Source organism: Perognathus longimembris, chromosome 27 (assembly GCF_023159225.1).
Source record: "Perognathus longimembris pacificus isolate PPM17 chromosome 27, ASM2315922v1, whole genome shotgun sequence".
In the NCBI taxonomy this organism is placed as follows: Eukaryota; Metazoa; Chordata; class Mammalia; order Rodentia; family Heteromyidae; genus Perognathus; species Perognathus longimembris.
In genome coordinates, this window is record NC_063187.1 from 2650783 (window position 1) to 2668504 (window position 17722).

The 17722-nt window shown below is 45.4% G+C and overlaps 1 protein-coding gene across 1 annotated transcript; it reads left to right on the plus strand.

Annotated features, from left to right (window-relative positions):
• Positions 1–5345: 5345 nt before the first annotated feature.
• On the plus strand, positions 5346–16741 carry LOC125342878 (sulfotransferase 6B1-like). Its single transcript, XM_048335201.1, has 6 exons — positions 5346–5490; positions 7115–7299; positions 10791–10917; positions 15161–15255; positions 15411–15597; positions 16588–16741. Exons 1-6 carry the CDS (start codon positions 5346–5348, stop codon positions 16704–16706), a joined length of 858 nt encoding a protein of 285 aa, XP_048191158.1. The 3' UTR covers positions 16707–16741.
• Positions 16742–17722: the final 981 nt, after the last annotated feature.

The window sequence follows — 17722 nt, forward strand, 5'->3', positions numbered from 1 at the left end:
TTCATCATATCCTGAGTTGTGATGTTCTGGGTAGATGCCCAGGGGTCTGTATGGCTGGGTTATCGGGAATATCCACGCTTTGTTTTTTGAGGAAACTCCAGACTGCTGCCCAGAGTGGTTGCACTAATTGACATCCCACCTGCAGCAAGACATTAGGGTTCCTTCCCCCACCCCCACCCCCACCCCCACCCCCGCAACATCCCCACCAACATTTGCTGTCCTGTTTCCCCTTGCTTGTCCTTCAGTCCTTCCTTCCTTTCCCTGCTCTTTCTTCTTTGGGTGTTCCAAACCCTCATGACCAGGTGTGATTCCACACATCTGTGTTGAGGTGGCGAGTGGGATGTTCTGAATTCAAGATGGCGCCCATTTCCGCTCCCACGAGAACTCACTCTTGAGACATCATTCTTTTTCCTTTCCCCTCCGGGATGGAATTGTGGTCACCGACACCCTGAGTTCCTATCACAGAGAAAAGGTACCCATCACTCTTTAAATCAGAGAGGCAACGTGGCCAGTGGAGGCCGGAGTGGGAGACTCCTGAAAGCCTTCCTTTTCTGTTCCCTCTTGAGCACTTTCTACACTCTAGGGGGGCCCTAAGGCCAAATTAATTCATTAATTAAAAATAAATGTTTGAGGCCTGGCCACTGGTGGTTCAAGCCTGTAATTCCCCACTAACTCAGGAGGCTGAGCTCTTGAGGATTGAAGTTCAAAGCCAGCCCAGGCAGAAAACAAGTGCAATGAATGCACTCTGAACCATAAAGGGTTGGAAGCATTAGGCAGAGAGGTGAAAGGGAAGCATTGGCTTCTCTTTCATTATGTTTTCTAATTTTCTTTCTTCTTTCCCCCCGCCCTTCCTGAGGCAACATACTGTCTCAATGATTTCATACAATTATTGATTGCATGCCATGTTGTTTTTTCTTGATCACCGTGCAACCCATGACTCAAATCGGTGCCTGCATTCACTTGGTCATGGTGGCCCTTGTGAGCAACCTTCAAGGTTCCACGTGAGCCACGGTGAACAAACCCAGCGTGATCAGTGGTAGCTACAAGGCCGCAATACAAACAAAGCCCACTTGATTGACAGATCCATTGCCCCTTCTCCATTGAGCTCCTCCGGGCTCCCATCCATCTCGAAGCTCCTGGGTAGCTAGGGACCAAAACATATAAGAGCCTCGGGCCAAGAAAAGTGAGGAACCTTCCAGCCTACAAAAGAAACACCTGCAGTTCATGAGAAAAACAGGGGCTGAGAAGGTAGCCTGGTGGTAGAGCATGCATGAAGCCCTGGGTTCGATTCCTCAGTACCACAGACACAGGAAAGCCACAAGTGGTGCTGTGGTTTAAGTGGTAGAGTGCCTTGAGGAGAGAGAGAGAGAGACAGAGAGACAGAGAGAAGAGAGAAATAAACTCCTGACATTTAGTCAGCCACCCTGTGTACAATTTACATCTGGATACAGAGTAACTTTTTTTCCCCTTCCTGTTTTTCTTCCTATGGTTGAAAGGAAATAACCCAATAAAATGACATGAGAGGGAAGAGCAAATAATAGAGGAATAAAAGGGAGGGGGAGAGGGAGAAGTGGCAAGGAGTGAGAACAGAGGAAATAAGAGAAGAGGCATTAAGGAGATAAATAGAAAGAAAATAACTTAGTGAAAGACACCAAAATAATGACGTGACATTTCCAAAAGGTTTTATGTGTACTGAAAAAAAAATCAACTTTCTTTTCTTTTTTGCCAGTCCTGGGGCTTGAACTCAGGGCCTGGGCACTGTCCCTGGCTTCCTTTTGCTCAAGGCTAGCACTCTACCACTCCAGCCACAGTGCCACTTCTGGCTTTTTCTGTGTATGTGGTACTGAGGAATCGAACCCAGGGCTTCATGCATGCTAGACAAGCACTCTACCACTCAGCCACCTTCCCAGCCCACCCTGTATTTCTGTTATGGCTTCATGTCTGGTGTTGCCTGACCTGTCCCTGAAATCTTATCTGATTTCTTTCACTCACTTAAAATTCCTCACTCCTTCCTATTTCCTGTTCTGGAGTATTTTTATTCTAGTCTCAAAGTCCGTGTCATCTTTCTTCCTGGTACAAAGAAACCATAGGAGGAAGTAAAATAAATAAATAAATCTCTTTTCTTGGTTTATTATTTCTAGAACCATGTTGGAACATCATGCTTTATTGTTCTGTTGTCCTCTGTGTCTGCAGCCAACTACGACATAAATGTTAGATTTTTTTTTCCTTAAGAGAAAATGACTTTTTATTTCTTTGTTGCCCAGTCATTTCATTTGCTTGTTTGTTTTTGTCTGTCCTGGGGCTTGAACTCAGGGCCTGAGCACTGTCCCTGGCATCTTTTGCTCAAGGCTAGCACTCTACCACTTGAACCACAGCGCCAGTTCTGGATTTTTCTGTATATGTGGTGCCGAGGAATCGAACCCAGGGCTTCATGCATGCAAGGTGAGCACTCTACCACAAGGCCACATCCCCAGCCCTGCCCAGTCATTTCAAGACAATCTCTTGCTTTTCTGGTGGGTCAGGCCTTTGCCTACTTCCCCTTTGTTTGAATGCATGCACAGCAACCAGAGAACAGCCCCCAAGTTAATCTTCCCTGTGTAGTAAAACTCGTTCTGCTTAGTCAATCTTTAAAAAAAACAAAACAAAACAACTTCCTGCATAGGAATAACAAGTGAGTAAACTTTATGAGTCTACTTTAGGTGGAATGCATACTTCATTTGACTTCACCTGTTTCTTTTCTTTTCTTCTTTAAACAACTTCAGCTATGGAGAAACAACTAAGGAATAGTACATTAAGAAAACAAGAATATTTTTGCCAGGCACCAGTGGCTCACACCTGTTATCCTAGCTACTCAGGAGGCTGAAATCTGAGGATCTCGGTTCAAAGCCAGCCTGGGCAGGAAAGTCTGTGAGGTTCATCTCCAATGAACCACAAGAAAGCTGGAAGTGGAGCTGTGGCTCAAGGGGTAGAGCACCAGCCATGAGTAAAAAAGCTCAGGGACAGGGCTGGGAATATGGCCTAGTGGCAAGAGTGCTTGCCTCGTATACATGAGGCCCTGGGTTCAATTCCCCAGCACCACATATACAGAAAATGGCCAGAAGTGGCGCTGTGGCTCAAGTGGCAGAGTGCTAGCCTTGAGCAAAAAGAAGCCAGGTGCTCAGGCCCTGAGTCCAAGCCCCAGGACTGGCCAAAAAAAAAAAAAGAAAACAAGAATATTTTTGCCAGGCACCAGTGGCTCACACCTGTTATTCTAGCTACTAAGGAGGCTGAAATCTGAGGATCTTGGTTCAAAGCCAGCCTGGGCAGGAAAGTCTGTGAGGTTCATCTCCAATGAACCACAAGAAAGCTGGAAGTGGAGCTGTGGCTCAAGGGGTAGAGCACCAGCCATGAGTAAAAAAGCTCAGGGACAGGGCTGGGAATATGGCCTAGTGGCAAGAGTGCTTGCCTCGCATACATGAAGCCCTGGGTTCGATTCCCCAGCATCATCTATATAAAAAAAATTGCCAGAAGTGGCGCTGTGGCTCAAGTGGCAGAGTGCTAGCCTTGAGCAAAAAGAAGCCAGGGACAGTGCTCAGGCCCTGAGTCCAAGCCCCAGGACTGGCAAAAAAAAAAAAAAAAAAAAGCTCAGAGACAGTGCCCAGGCCCTGAGTTCAAGACCCAGACTGACATTAAAACAAACAAGAGGGGCTGGGGATATAGCCTAGCGGCAAGAGTGCCTGCCTCGGATACACGAGGCCCTAGGTTCGATTCCCCAGCACCACATATACAGAAAAAAAAAAAAAAAACGGCCAGAAGCGGCGCTGTGGCTCACGTGGCAGAGTGCTAGCCTTGAGCGGGAAGAAGCCAGGGACAGTGCTCAGGCCCTGAGTCCAAGGCCCAGGACTGGCCAAAAAAAAAAAAAAAAAAACAAGAAAAATATTTTATTTCTCACTAAAACATTTCCAGAACACTGAACAGCTCCCATAGTTCTGTGTACTGTATTAACTACTCCTTGTATAAAAAGGAAATTCTTAGCAGTGGGACTTCCTGCCACAACCATGTTTTATTTTGTCATTTACTCTGTGTTATCTATGGCTAAGCTCAGGACATTTGTTTTGTTTTGTTTCCCTTAGAGTGGGAAGAAAAAATTCCCTTGGTCCTCCTCTCTTGTTTTCAAACTTAAGAAAAGGAACACCGGAGGGGGATATATAATTAAATAGAAATAAATGAAAAGGGATGCATTTGGTTCTGAAATGTCTCCTGAATATGATCCACGGGTTAAATGACAACCAGGCCAACAGCCTTGGGTTGCTATGGAAAAGCAGAAGCATCAGGGGCGGAGCCTGGAGGGAGGAAGTTAGGCTATTGCGGAAACTTTCCTGTAAGTCCCAGAACAAACTGGGCTTGGCTTCTTGTTGTTTTCCTTGTTCAAATATAATCAGTAAAGGCAAAGAGTCCCTCTGACAAGTATTTATTGACTCCAGGTTAGAATTTCCTCCTAGCTCGCAGCTTTAAGGTATCTCTTTTCTGTGTGTATGTATGTATGTGTGTGTGTGTGTGTGTGTGTGTGTGTCCTGAATTTCATAGAGTCTCTTCCCAAGTATTTCTTTTTCTTTCTAAGTTTGTGTGAGATCACAAGCAAACATATCTACCAATTTCTTTCTTTCTTAGTTTTTAAAAAAATTTTAGTTGATCCTGGGACTTGAACTCAGGGTCTGTGTGCTGTTCCTGAGCTCTTTTTGTTTTGTTCTGTTTTTGCTCAAGGCTGGTGCTCTACCATCTGGAGCCACAGCCCACTTCTGATTTTCTGGTGGTTCATTTGAGATAAGAGTCTCACAGGCTTTCCTGCCTGGGCTGGCTTTGAACCGTGATCCTCAGATCTCAGCCTCCTGAGTGACTGGGATGACAATTGTGAGCCAGTGGCTCCCAGAAAAATGGGATTTCTCTTTTCTTTGATGCTGCAGCTACCCTGTCTGTGTTGGTGAGTAGAAATCTACAGTTCCCAGATCATTTCTGCTGGGACCTGATGCATTCGAACCACCCACAGACCCTTCCTGAGGCCAAAGGATTTGATTCATGGTGGTATCTGCCTGTGATGATTACCTATTGATAGCTGGGCTGCTTCTACGTCAACTGATGCCTGACTTCAGTCGCAGGGAGTGTTTTGTAACCACACATTATCAGGAAAACTCAGATAACGTCATTTTTACGGTAGACTTTGGCTCAGTGATGGTTTAAAAATTATTCCTGGGAAGCATTGCTGAAGATATTTATATGTTGGCCTGATGGGCGAAGTCATTCTTGGCTTGTCTGTGTTCTCAGCCAGGGCTCAACTCAGTAGCAGCACTCTCTGTGTTTGTCACAAGATGTCATCTGAGAACCAGTCCAGCGACCTTCACAAATTCAAGGGCATCCTGTATCCCTCCCTGACGTCAGAGGAGCTGCTGAATTCTTTGGATTCCTTCGAGGCAAGAGAAGATGATGTGTATCTGGTGTCTTATCCCAAGTCTGGTGAGCTGCTTGTCATGCTTCTCTCTGTGTGTGTGTGTGTGTGTGTGTGTGTGCACGCGTGCACGCGTGTGCGTGCACCCATCCTGGGCCTTGAACTCAGGGCCTGGGCACTGTCCCTGGCTTCTTTTTTGCTCAAGGCTAGCACTCTACCACTTGAGCCACAACACAACTTCTGACTTTTTTTGTGTATGTAGTGCTGAGGAATCGAACCCAGGGCTTCATGCATGCTAGGCGAGCGCTCTACCACTAAGCCATATTCCCAGCCTTTTTCTTTGAATAGAGAAAAATAAGAATAATAAATATAACCATTATTTTTACACATTTCTGTTTCAGTATTTTCCATTGATTATGCTAATGAAAAAAATGAATATTAAAGATGTTCAAGACTGGCCGTGAAGAGGATTTATTTATGATACTTAAAGCTTTAGTAATGTGTCTATAAATTTATATATATATATGTAATATGCATACACACATATATATGCCAGGCACCAGTGGCTCACATCTGTCATCCCAATTATTCAGGAGGCTGAGATCTGAGGATCACAGTTCAAAGCCAGCCCAGGCAAAAAAAGTCCATGAGACTCTTATCTCCAATGAACCACCAGAAAAACCCCAGAGGTGGAGCCGTGGCTCAAGTGGTAGAGCACCAACTCTGAGTAGAAGAGCACTGTGAGAGCATCCAGGTCCTGAGCTCAAGCCCTACAACTGACCAAAAACAAACAAACAAACATATATATATATATATATATATACATATATATGAAATCATATATACAGCTCATATATATAGCACACATATTGCATCTGTACAGCATTTATAAGTATATCTATATAAATACATGATGTATATATGTATTTATATATGCTGGATATGTGTATTTACACTTATGTATATATTTATAAACAATGTGTGAAGAATGATGAAAGCTGTTTTGAAGTGAGGCCCAGAGTATACTGTGGGGACAGAGAAAGCTCTGAGCCACCCAGTGGACGTGGAGGCATTGTGGGATTGTGGAGGAGCCAGGAGTTAGATCATAGATCTCCAGAGAGTCACTTAGGGAAAGCTGTGTATGGAATTGCAAGCTGAAGGGTCTAGGCATCCATAGGAACCAGAGAAGTACATATTTCAAGCCAACGAAACAAACAGTTAAGTTCAACATCCATTTTCTCTCCCCTGGTTTTTCTTGGTGCCAGTCCTGCGTCTTGAACTCAGGGCCTGAATACTGTCCCTGAGCTTTTTCATTGAAGGCTGGTGCTCTACCACTTGAGCTACAGCTCCACTTCCAGTTTCCTGGTGGTTCATGGGAGATGAGAGTCTCATGGACTTTCCTGCCCTGGCTGGCTTTGAACCACGATCCTCAGATCTCAGCCTCCCAAGTAGTTGGCATGGTAGGCATGGTGAACCCCAGGGCCTGGCTCATTTTCCCTCCACTCTTGAAAGTGTGATTCTACTCTGTGGAAGAATTTTGCTCCTGCAGGATTTTCATGGGGTTGGTTGGGTGTCATAGTAACTGTGTGTAATTGTTTATTTAAAAAAAAAAAAAACAGTGCTTTGATTGCTTTTATCACATGCTCATTTCCATCCTGAGGGTTGTTTGGTCCATTTTATGTCTGCGTGCAGGCACCCACTGGGTGGCAGAAGTCATTGAGAACATTGCCAGTACGAGACTCATGCTAACACCCCCACTGGAGCTTGGAGACATCGCCATGTTCGAGGAGCTGAAACTGTATTCGAAGAGAAGAATGATTCCCACGCACCTGAGCTATGAAATGCTGCCCGGGACCATCAAACAGAAGCAATGCAAGGTAAAGATCCGTGGTGAAGGGACCGACAGCAGGACGCTGATAAAACTGGGTGTTGATGGGGTGTCACACACCTGTCCATCCCAGCCACTCAGGAGGCTAAGGTCTGAGGATCAGGGTTCAAAGCCAGCCCAGGCAGAAAAATCTGTGAGACTCTATGTCTCCTGAACTAGCTGAATGCTAGAAGTAAGAGCAAGTGGCTCAATTTTGATATTATTATTATTATTGGAGATGGGTGTTTAAAGAACGTTGGAAAAATTCTGTTTTGATCAGGAAAAAAAAAATCAAAAAGGACTGAGACTTGAAAAGCAAAGACAGGCAGACATTGTGCCCAGTTCCTGGAAATTCCTGGGCCGTTCTGGAAATCAATTCCTGGACACGAATGTGCCACAGTGGCAGACAGAGCCCCTGAGCGGGAAAGGCCAGCAGGGCACTGTGGGACCCTAACACCCTCGCGTGCAAGCCACCCGTCCCACGGGGGGCTAGGCTGGAGTGTGGTCACACGTGCAAGCCTTGGGTGTGTGCAGTCGTGAGACGCCCCTCCTCCCCTCGGTCCCTTAAAGAACGACACAGGACGCTAGTGCAGGCGATCTCGGGGTGAGCTTCTGGAACTCCCACCGGGTTGGGGGGGGTGTTATATAACAGTAATGGTGGCAGGAAGGGGAGGGATTAACTGCATACTAGTGATAGGCTGACAAGCTGCTCATCATGATGATGTCACAGAACTTCCTCTATGGGCGGAGACCACAGCCCCCCAAGGACCGGGTCTCTGGGGTCTCCGGCGCCACACGTGGCCGAGGCGGAAGGCGGGGCTGGTTTGCTATCTCTTCCGGTAGAACCAGGAAGGGAGTAGGAGGGGCTAGCAGCCAAGCAGCCCCCAAGCAGCCCCCCAGGTCTTAAAGGTATAGCCATCCCCTACAGGGCACAGCCATGCGATCGTGGTGGTCTCCGCCTCTCGGGGCACACAGAGCACACCCCACAAGCAGGGCCTCAATGTCCTGGGGTTTGCTTCACCCGTGGCAATCCATCCTACTGGGGAATATAGCTGGAGTCGCTCAGCCTGCCATGTTGACCCCAGAGGAGCCATTCCCAGATAGAGAGGGGGCCGGGGAGAGACAGAGACAAAGATGCAGAGAGATAGAGAAACAGAGAGACAAGACAGAGACAGAGACAAAGAGACAGAGAGACAGACAGAGACAGAAAGACACAGACAGAGAGGGGGCCGGGGAGAGACAGAGACAGAAGCAGAGAGATAGAGAAACACAGAGACAAGACACAGACAGACAGAAACCGAGAGACAGACAGACAGAGACAGAGACAGAAAGACAGACATAGAGGGGGCCGGGGAGACACAGAGAGACAGAGACAGAAGCAGAGTGATAGAGAAACAGAGACAAGACAGAGACAGACAGATAGAGACAGAAAGGGGACAGGGAGAGACAGAGAGACAGAGACAGAAGCAGAGAGATAGAGAAACACAGAGACAAGACAGAGAGAGACAGAGAGACAGACAGATAGAGACAGAAAGACACAGAGAGGGGGACAGGGAGAGACAGAGAGACAGAGGCAGAGAGAGAAATAGAGTGACAGAGATAAAGAGACAGAAACACAGAGAGACAAATAGAGAGAAACAGAGAGAGAGAACGAAAAGAGAGAGAAGGGAGAACCTTTTTCATATTCTCTTCTTTTTCTCTAGTGAAAGCACAGGGAGTAGAGGACAGAGAGAGAGAGAGAGAGAGAGAGAGAGAGAGAGCAAAGAGAGCAACAGAGATGGTGAGAGAGACAGAGCAATGCTTTTCAGTATTCTCTTTTCTTTTCTCCCCCTAGTCAAAACAGAGGGAAGAGGGGAGCTAGGGGGACCCAGAGAGAAGCAAAGACAGAGGGACAGACAGACAGAGACAGAAACAGAGAAAGAGAGAGACAGAGAGATGGAGACAGGCAGAGATGGAGAGCGAGAGGATCCAGGAGGAGAGCTATTTGGGGAGAGGTGCACTGTGCACATAGTACCTAGAACTCAACCTGCTGGCACCAATGGGAGGGTACATGCACACACCTTGCACACACAAGAGCACAAGCAGCCAAGGTTAAAGGTCTTTTAGAGACAAAAGAACCGAAGGCCTCAGACAAGCCAAGGAACGTCTTTGCCAGTGCACCCAAGATCTAGCCTTGAGCCGCAGCTCTTTCCATCGCTCGGTTCCCTGCTGTCTGGGGCTGGCAGTGCTGGTGTGGTGGACTGGTCCTCTAGGGACCCTCAGCACCTACGAGATGGCCAGATCTCCCCAAATCCTGGCTGAGCCCCAGCCTTACCTAGACACCTGCATTTTCTTTCTTTTAGCCAGTCCTGGGACTTGAACTCAGGACCTGGGCACTGTCCTTGAGCTTCTTTTTGCTCAAGGCTAGCACTCTACCACTTGAGCCACAGAGCCACTTCTGGTTTTTTCTGTGTCTGTGGTGCTGAGGAATCGAACCCAGGGCTTCATGCATGCAAGATGAGCACTCTACCACTAAACCACCTTCCCAGCCACATGTATTGGACTCTTGACAGCTCTTCTCTTCACCAAACAAAGACACCCAGTTAGATGGCTGATGCTTGCAGTTTTTACCATTTTCTTCTCTGTCTTTTTTTTTTTTCTTTTCCAACTGGGATCACTGAGCCTTGGGACTCTGGGAATTTTCCTAGGGGAAGTTCAGAGCCATTAGAGAAAGCTCAAAGTGTGAAATGATTGGGAATTATCTCAGAAGACGAGAGAATTCTAGGATGGGCAGGAGTAAAGGTGACTCTGCATTCCTATACATGGTGACCTTTACCCATCTCTCCATTCAAGACAATCAGGCTTGCTGCACGGGAACAAACACAACACCCGGACTCTGTCCAGAACACAGAGAAATGATTTGTATGAAAAATGACTCAGCACTTCATTTCTTATCACAGCCAGCGGTGTCTTCTATCCTGAATGGCAATTCACAGGCAAAGAGAATATCTTGTACTCATCCTGCAAGGTGCAATAGGATAGAAAGCATTCCTACTTACTCCAGCCTCCCACACTGGTTTCTAGAAGCTTCTTTCAAGCTCCTGTCAGACTCCGTCATCCCCTAACCTGATGGGGATCACAATTTTCCTTGGGGCCCAGAGTGAGAACTTGAACTCGGGGTCTCATGTTCTTGCTTGACTTTTTCCAATCATCAAGGCTGGTGTTTTACCAGCTGAGCCACAGCTCCAAGTCTGGATTTTGGTTTTGGTGGTTAAATTGGAGATACGAGTCTCATGGACTTTTCTGTCCCATCTGGCTTGGAACTGCGATTCTCAGGTCTCAGCCTCCTGAGTCATCGGGATTACAGGCATGAGCCACTACTCTCGTCTTGTGTTGAGTTTTGACAGATTGTATTTCTATATCAATGTGACCCCTTCTTGGTAGAAAATCTGGTTTTTCCCCTTCTCAGTTCCTTTTCATTGAGTTTATTTCCATCCAAGAATAAATTTCTTTTGTCCATAGATTATCTACATCGTGAGAAATCCAAAGGACACGGCTGTTTCTCTCTTCCATTATTATCGAAACAACCCCAATCTCCCTGATGTGGATTCGTGGGCTGGATTTTTCGAGCTGTTCCTCAGAGGAGATGGTAAATAGAACAACATTTGTTTTTTGTTTTTTTGTTTTTCCCAGTCCTGGGGCTTGGACTCAGGGCCTGAGCACTGTCCCTGGCTTCTTTTTGCTCAAGGCTAGCACTCTACCACTTGAGCCACAGTGCCACTTCTGGCCATTTTCTATATATGTGGTGCTGGGGAATCGAACCCAGGGCTTCATGTATACGAGGCAGGCACTCTACCACTAGGCCATATTCCCAGCCCTAGAACATTTTTTAAAGTGCATTTTTTTCTCACTCCAAAGGAAAGCTTGATCCACAAGCTTAAATGGATTCCCAACTTCTGGTTGGCCAAAAGATGAGGAAGAAATGATTCTCTGATTTCTTCTGAACAAATTCTCTCTTTGATGCCCCACGATCTCCCAGTAAATCTGCATATACACGGCAAGCCGATGTATTTATGGAGCCCTATTTATTTCTGGCATTCCATTTATGGTTCTACTGTTTGCCAAATAATGACATCCAAATAAGCACTTCTTAAAAACATATATCACCAGGGTTTTGATTATTCATTTATTTATTTTTCTCAAGGCTGGCGCTCTACTCCTTGAGCCATGACTCCACTTCTGGCTTTTTTTTGTCTGGTTAACTGAAGATAAGAAAGAGCCTTTCAGGATTTGTTTGCTCTGGTATGGCTTCCAAACTGTGATCCTCAGATCTCAGCCTCCTGAGATGACAGGCGGGAGACACCAGTGCCCGGCTAAGTCCTGAATATTCTTTATTGTGTCCAAGTAATATAATTATCCAGGCCTTCATTCCTGAAATTAAACAAGACTAGCAGAAATGATCTGTTTTTAATCTGGGTGCTGGTGGCTCACAACCATAATCCTAGCTATTCAGGAGGCTGAGATCTGAGGATCTCGGTTCAAAGCCAGCCCAGGCAGGAAAGTCCATGAGACGCTTATCTCCAATGAACCACCAGAAAACCAGAAGTGGAGCTGTGGCTCAAGGGGTAGAGCGCCAGCCTTGAGCGAAAGAGCTCAGGGACAGCACCCAGGCCCTGAGTTCAAGCCCCAGGACCAGCAAAAAAATAAGAAAAAAAGAAAAGAATACACACACACATATTCTCTTCAAGGTTATTTACATGCTCAATTCATGTAATGACCGAAAATAACCTGTAGCGATCAGCAAGGCACGCAGAACTTTAAAAAATAGTTGCTCATTGAATTGTTCTTATCTTTGGAGTCATTTTATAACATTCTGATATTTTGTACTCGCCTCCACGTGTATGTAAAATCCACCCGTGTGTTAGATTATGAAGCCAATTCAGCCAAGGGGCACAACGAGAGACTTATCTAATCATCTACTAATCTTAGCGTTTCAAGTTAAGCAATAACTATAATTTGTGTTCTGGTAATATATCAGATTATTAGCTCAATGAGACGAATCTCAATGTTCCCCTCTTTTTTTTTCCCCCTGTAACTTTCTCTCTTTGGCCTTGAATTTCCTGTACCACTTTATCCTAAAAAGGTGTGTGTGTGTGTGTGTGTGTGTGTGTGTGTGTGTGTGTGTGTCAGAAGAGAAGAAAAGGAGAGAAAGAAAGGGTGAAGATAGAAGGGAAGTGGAAGGAATTGTCAAGGAAGTGATCAAGTGGGGAGAACAAGGGTAGAGCAGGGTAGCACTGTCCCTTAGTCACTGAAAGTGACCATAGCCAGAGGGAATAAAACATTGTAACATTGTGGCAGCTGATCAGTCTTCAGCAGCTCTGAGGGAGGAAACAGTGGAAGTACAACTGAGGTCAAGAAAGAAAGAAAAAATTATAACCTGGTATATTCCAAGGCTATGACTCCTAAAGAAGCTGAGTGAGTGGAGGGAGTTCTAGACCTTACTATGGGGAGAGAGTTCTAGAACTTTCTTTGGGAGGGCCTTCTAGATCCTTCTAGGAGTACTAGGACATTTTAGGAAGTAAGATTTTTTTTTTCCTGACTCATTATCCACATTCTAAGACACATAGATTGGGTGAGAAAGAGCCATGTCTATTTTCTTTTTATTTTTTGCCAGTCCTGGGGCTTGAACTCAAGGCCTGAGCACTGTCCCTGAGCTACTTTTTGCTCAAGGCTAGCACTCTACCACTTGAGCCACAGCGCTTCTTCTGGCCATTTTCTATATATGTGGTGCTGGGGAATCAAACCCAGGGCTTCATGCATACGAGGCAAGCACTCTTGCCACTAGGCCATTTTCCCAGCCCCCTAAGATCTTTTCTTAAACAAAGAATGGGATGCAACATTGGGGACTGGATCTCCTAGGTAGGGGTACAGCCAAACACTGGTGGATCCTGACCAAGCTTGCAAAGAGCAGGAAATGAGACCATGACAAAAAATAATCATATATTTCAAATCGAGTACTAAGAGAGGCACCAGTGACTCACGCCTGTCATCCTAACCACACAGGAGGCTGAGATCTGAGGATCAAGGTTCAAAGCCAAGTTAGGCAGGAAAGTCCATGAGACTCTTCTCTCCAATGAACCAGTGGGGGAAAATAATCCAGAAACGGAGCTGTGGCTCAATTGGTAGAACACCAGCCTTGAGCAAAATTGCTCAGGGACAGCACCCAGACCTTGAGTTCAAGCCCCAGAACTGGCAAAAAAAACAAAAACATAAATACATCATTAATGAAGGCTCAGCATTTCAGGCAGTTTATTTCTTTACATTCTTTGGGGTGGCTACAGCTGTTTTAGAAGGAGCGATGTTCCTTCATGAATAATAAAACAACTGGCTTTCAAATTACAGTGAGGCCCAACTGCCAAATGTCCTCTTAAATTGCATTTGGGGAGGTTGTCCTTGTGGGCATGGTCAATCACCCCTAAGTCAGGCTGTGAAGCACAATGCCCTCCGTTGCCCTACTGGCCACAGGACCTTGGGCTTGGCCAATGCTCTCTGCAGATTGCCTTGTGCCTGATCAGAGATAGCAGTGACTCAGGATTTTAGTTCCTGTCATAAATTTGCCTAGGGGGAAAAAAAATCAGTCTTTCTCTCACCAGGCGTTTTTGCTGGGTAAAGGTTGGCCATATTTAGAAAAAAAAATCTCCTATGGTAATTCTGGCAATTGTTAAGATAAGTGGTTGTGTAAGTAGCTCTAGCAACCCAGCAGCACCAATAAGGAAATGTGGCCTGCGTAGCTAGATCTGTCTTAATAGCATCCTGGGGTGCCAGGGGCGTTGAAATGACTCAACAAGAATATCAGGGCTGGGGATATGGCTTAGTGATAGAGCGCTTGCCTCGTATACATGAAGCCCGGGGTTCGATTCCTCAGCACCACATATGGAAAAAGCCCAAAGTGGCGCTGTGGCTCAAGTGGTAGAGTGCTAGCCTTGAGCAAAAAGAAGCCAGGGACAGTGAATCATTGTTTTCTGTTCACTATTTCTCTCTGTAGGGGAAACATTGAAAATTAATCATTTTTTCCTCAGGCCAAATAATATATCTTTCATAGCTATAGGTTCTTCTATGTATTGTTTTGTTTTTTTAATAAAGTGGAAATATATTAAGATTTATTCACTTATCTCAGAAGTACAGTCTAAATGATTTAGCTGTGGTTTATTGTTATTAAATAACAACCATTAAAATCTTCTGAGGCTTAAAAGTGAAATATCTTTGCAAGTCAAGTTCTTCACCAGTATAATACTGCATACACTTTGGCGTACATTCTCTCTCTCTCTCTCTCTCTCTCTCTCTCTCTCTCTCTCTCTCTCTCTCTCTCTCTCTCCCTCCCTCCCTCCTGAATATTGGAGCTTAAACACAGAGCCTGAGCTCTTTTTGCTCAAGGCTGCCACTCTACGATTTTGAACCACAGCTCCACTTCCGGTTTCCTGGTGGTTCACTGGAAAGCAGAGTCTCACAGACTTTTTCTGCCCAGGCTGACTTTGAACCGTGATCCTCAGATCTCAGCCTCCTGAGTTGCTGGGATGACAAGCGTGAGCCACCAGTGCTTGGTATACATATTTTGTTGCTGTCTTTTTTCCTGAAGACATGTCCTATATCCTATACATAAGACACACACACACATATACTAGACATAAAAAGAAATACCAAAAACCCACTCATGTAACTGTTAAATAATAAAGTCCTCTAGACTTCTAAAACGACATTGTATTTGGTTGAAACAATAAGGAAATTGGGAGTCAAATCAGTATCTCATTTTGCTTCTACAACGTAACATAAAGCCATGATTTTATGTTTATTTATTATTATGCTATTAATAACATACTTTATTTTTCTTCTAGTTGTGTACGGATCCTGGTTTGATCACGTTTTAGGCTGGGAAGACCACAGACATGAGAAAAACATTCTAATTCTCTACTATGAAGATATGAAGAAAGTAAGTTCAGCCCGCAAACGTTTAAGTCAGATTTTCTTCATTGCCAGAAGTTCCTTCACCAAACAATTTTGCTTTGGGGTCTCAGGGAATGAATTTAGTGTCTTAACTATTTACCTGGTTCATGTTTCTTTCTTTCTTTCTTTTTTATTTCCCAGGATTTTTCTAAGAGCTTAAAGAAAATCACCACATTTCTGGGCATGGGTATGAATGACAGTGAGATTCATAAGATCGCGTGGAAAACGTCCTTCAGTGAGATGAAGAATAATGCCAGCAAAGAAAACTCTGACTCCAACCACACGATCTGTGCTCTGACCTCCGACAGGAAGCTGGTCTTTAGGAAAGGTAAGAACTTTTAGTGGGCAGTTCAGTTGGTGGCCCAGATCTGTGGGCCTCACATCTGGAAATTCAGAAAATTGGAGACTGAAAATATTAAAAAGAAAACTAAACTAAACTAAAAAAGTGTCTGGTCAGATGCTGGTGGCTCATGCCTGTAATCCCAGCTTTTCGGGAGGCCAAGATTTGAGGAGTAAGGTTTGAAGCCCGACTGAGAGAAGTCTGTGAGACCACTTATCTCCAATTAACTATCAGAAATACACAAGTGGAAATGTGTGTGTGTGTGTATGTGTGTGTGTGTGTGTGTGTGTGTGTGTGTGTGTGTGTGTGTGTGTACCAGTCCTGGGGCTTGAACTCAGGGCCTGGGCACTATCCTTGAGCTTTGTCACTCAAGGTTAACACTCTACCATTTTAAGCCACAGCTCCACTTCCAGCTTCTTGCTGGGTAAAGGGTGAGAAGAGTCTCACAGGGTTTCTTGCCCTGGCTGGACTCAAACTACACCCCTAGATCTCAGCCTGCTGAAGAGCTGGCACAATGGGCTGGCTGGCTTCTTAAGAAATCACTTTATAAATGGTGTGAACTGATCTACAGGCACCACAGAGGCAATTAGAAAGAAGATGGTGGGAAGTTCTGAGGGTTTTTGCTTTTTGTGGTCACATTTTATAATAAAATCGAAGCCAGGTGCTGGTGGCTCACACCTGTCGTCCCAGCTACTCAGGAGGCTGAGATCTGAGGATTGCAGTTCAAAGCCAGCCTGGGCAGGAAAGACTGTGAGGCTCTGACCTCCAATGAACCACCAGAAAACCGGAAGTGGAGCCATGGCTTGAAGTGGCGGAGCACCAGTGTTGAGCAAAGAGGCTCAGGGGACACCGCCAAGGCCGAGTTCAAGCCCAGGACCCACCAAAAAAAAAAATCTCTTTTATGACTGCACCTCATTGCCATTGGTTCTGATGTGATGCGTTCTCAATTTATTTTCTTGTTTTGTTTTGTTGGTGCAGGTGTGGTGGGGGACTGGATCAACTATTTTACTCCCAAGCAGAAGAAAGTGTTTGATGAACTGTTCGTAGAGCGAATGAAGCAGAGTGAGGTGGCAAGACACTTGAAGGAATATTCTTAATGGCAAAGAGCAACGACAACCATTTCTACTCTGCCGTGTGGAGTTTGGAGTTTTCCGTGGAAAATGGATTATTTCCTTCAATAACAATCAGATATTTCGTGCCTATGTCCAAAAGCATCATGTATGAGAGACCATTACTATCATCAGGGCGGGGACAGTAGAAGGGCGAAATGACCACAGGGCTGAAATCAGACATTTGTTTCCAATAAGGCAGGATGATTCTAAGAGCTTAATGCCACAGGTATTCTACATAAGACACATTCATTCCAAATAAAAGAGAGATTACCTAAAGTAACGCATCAGGGTTGGGTGCCTATAATCCTAGCTCCTCCGGAGGCAAAGAAGTGAGGATCATGGGTTCAAAGGAAAGTCTTGAGACTCTATAATCACCAACGAACCACCCCAAGTCAGAAGTGGAGCTGTGGCTCAAGTGGTAGAGTGCCAGCCTTGAGAAAAATAAATTTCAATACGAATGCAGACCGTGACAGCGGGGACTCACAATCCTTCTGTTTGGGTTTTAAGCAGGTGTCAGGAAAGTTACCACCAGGATAACTGGCTTGTGGCAGCCAAGCGTTCACAGGGCCGCCGCCTTTTGGTCCTTCCATGTTGGTGCTTCCCATCATTGTGAGGCAGAACTCACCAAGCATTGTCCGGCACTGTCCAACGCTGCTGTTGTCTCTCGATCAGCACCCAGTGGGATGCTGTCTGCCTGGAAAGACATTCCCCTAACAACCCAAGTCTCTCCTGGGTGGTCCCTTCCCTGCCGAGCAGGGGGTGATTGGAATGGACAGTCAGGGTGGACACCCCCAAGTCAGGCCCCAGGCCCCCTCAGAGGGGGGTGGGGAGGGGGGCAGAAGATTTATGTGTTACAACTCGATTGGTGGGTAGGTCCAGACAGGAATGATACATAGATATGTAAATATAAATATGTACATACTTATGTTCACATATATTCACTTATGGCTTATTACTTTTAAGTGATGACTTATATACATCATCACGTAAGTCATCACTAC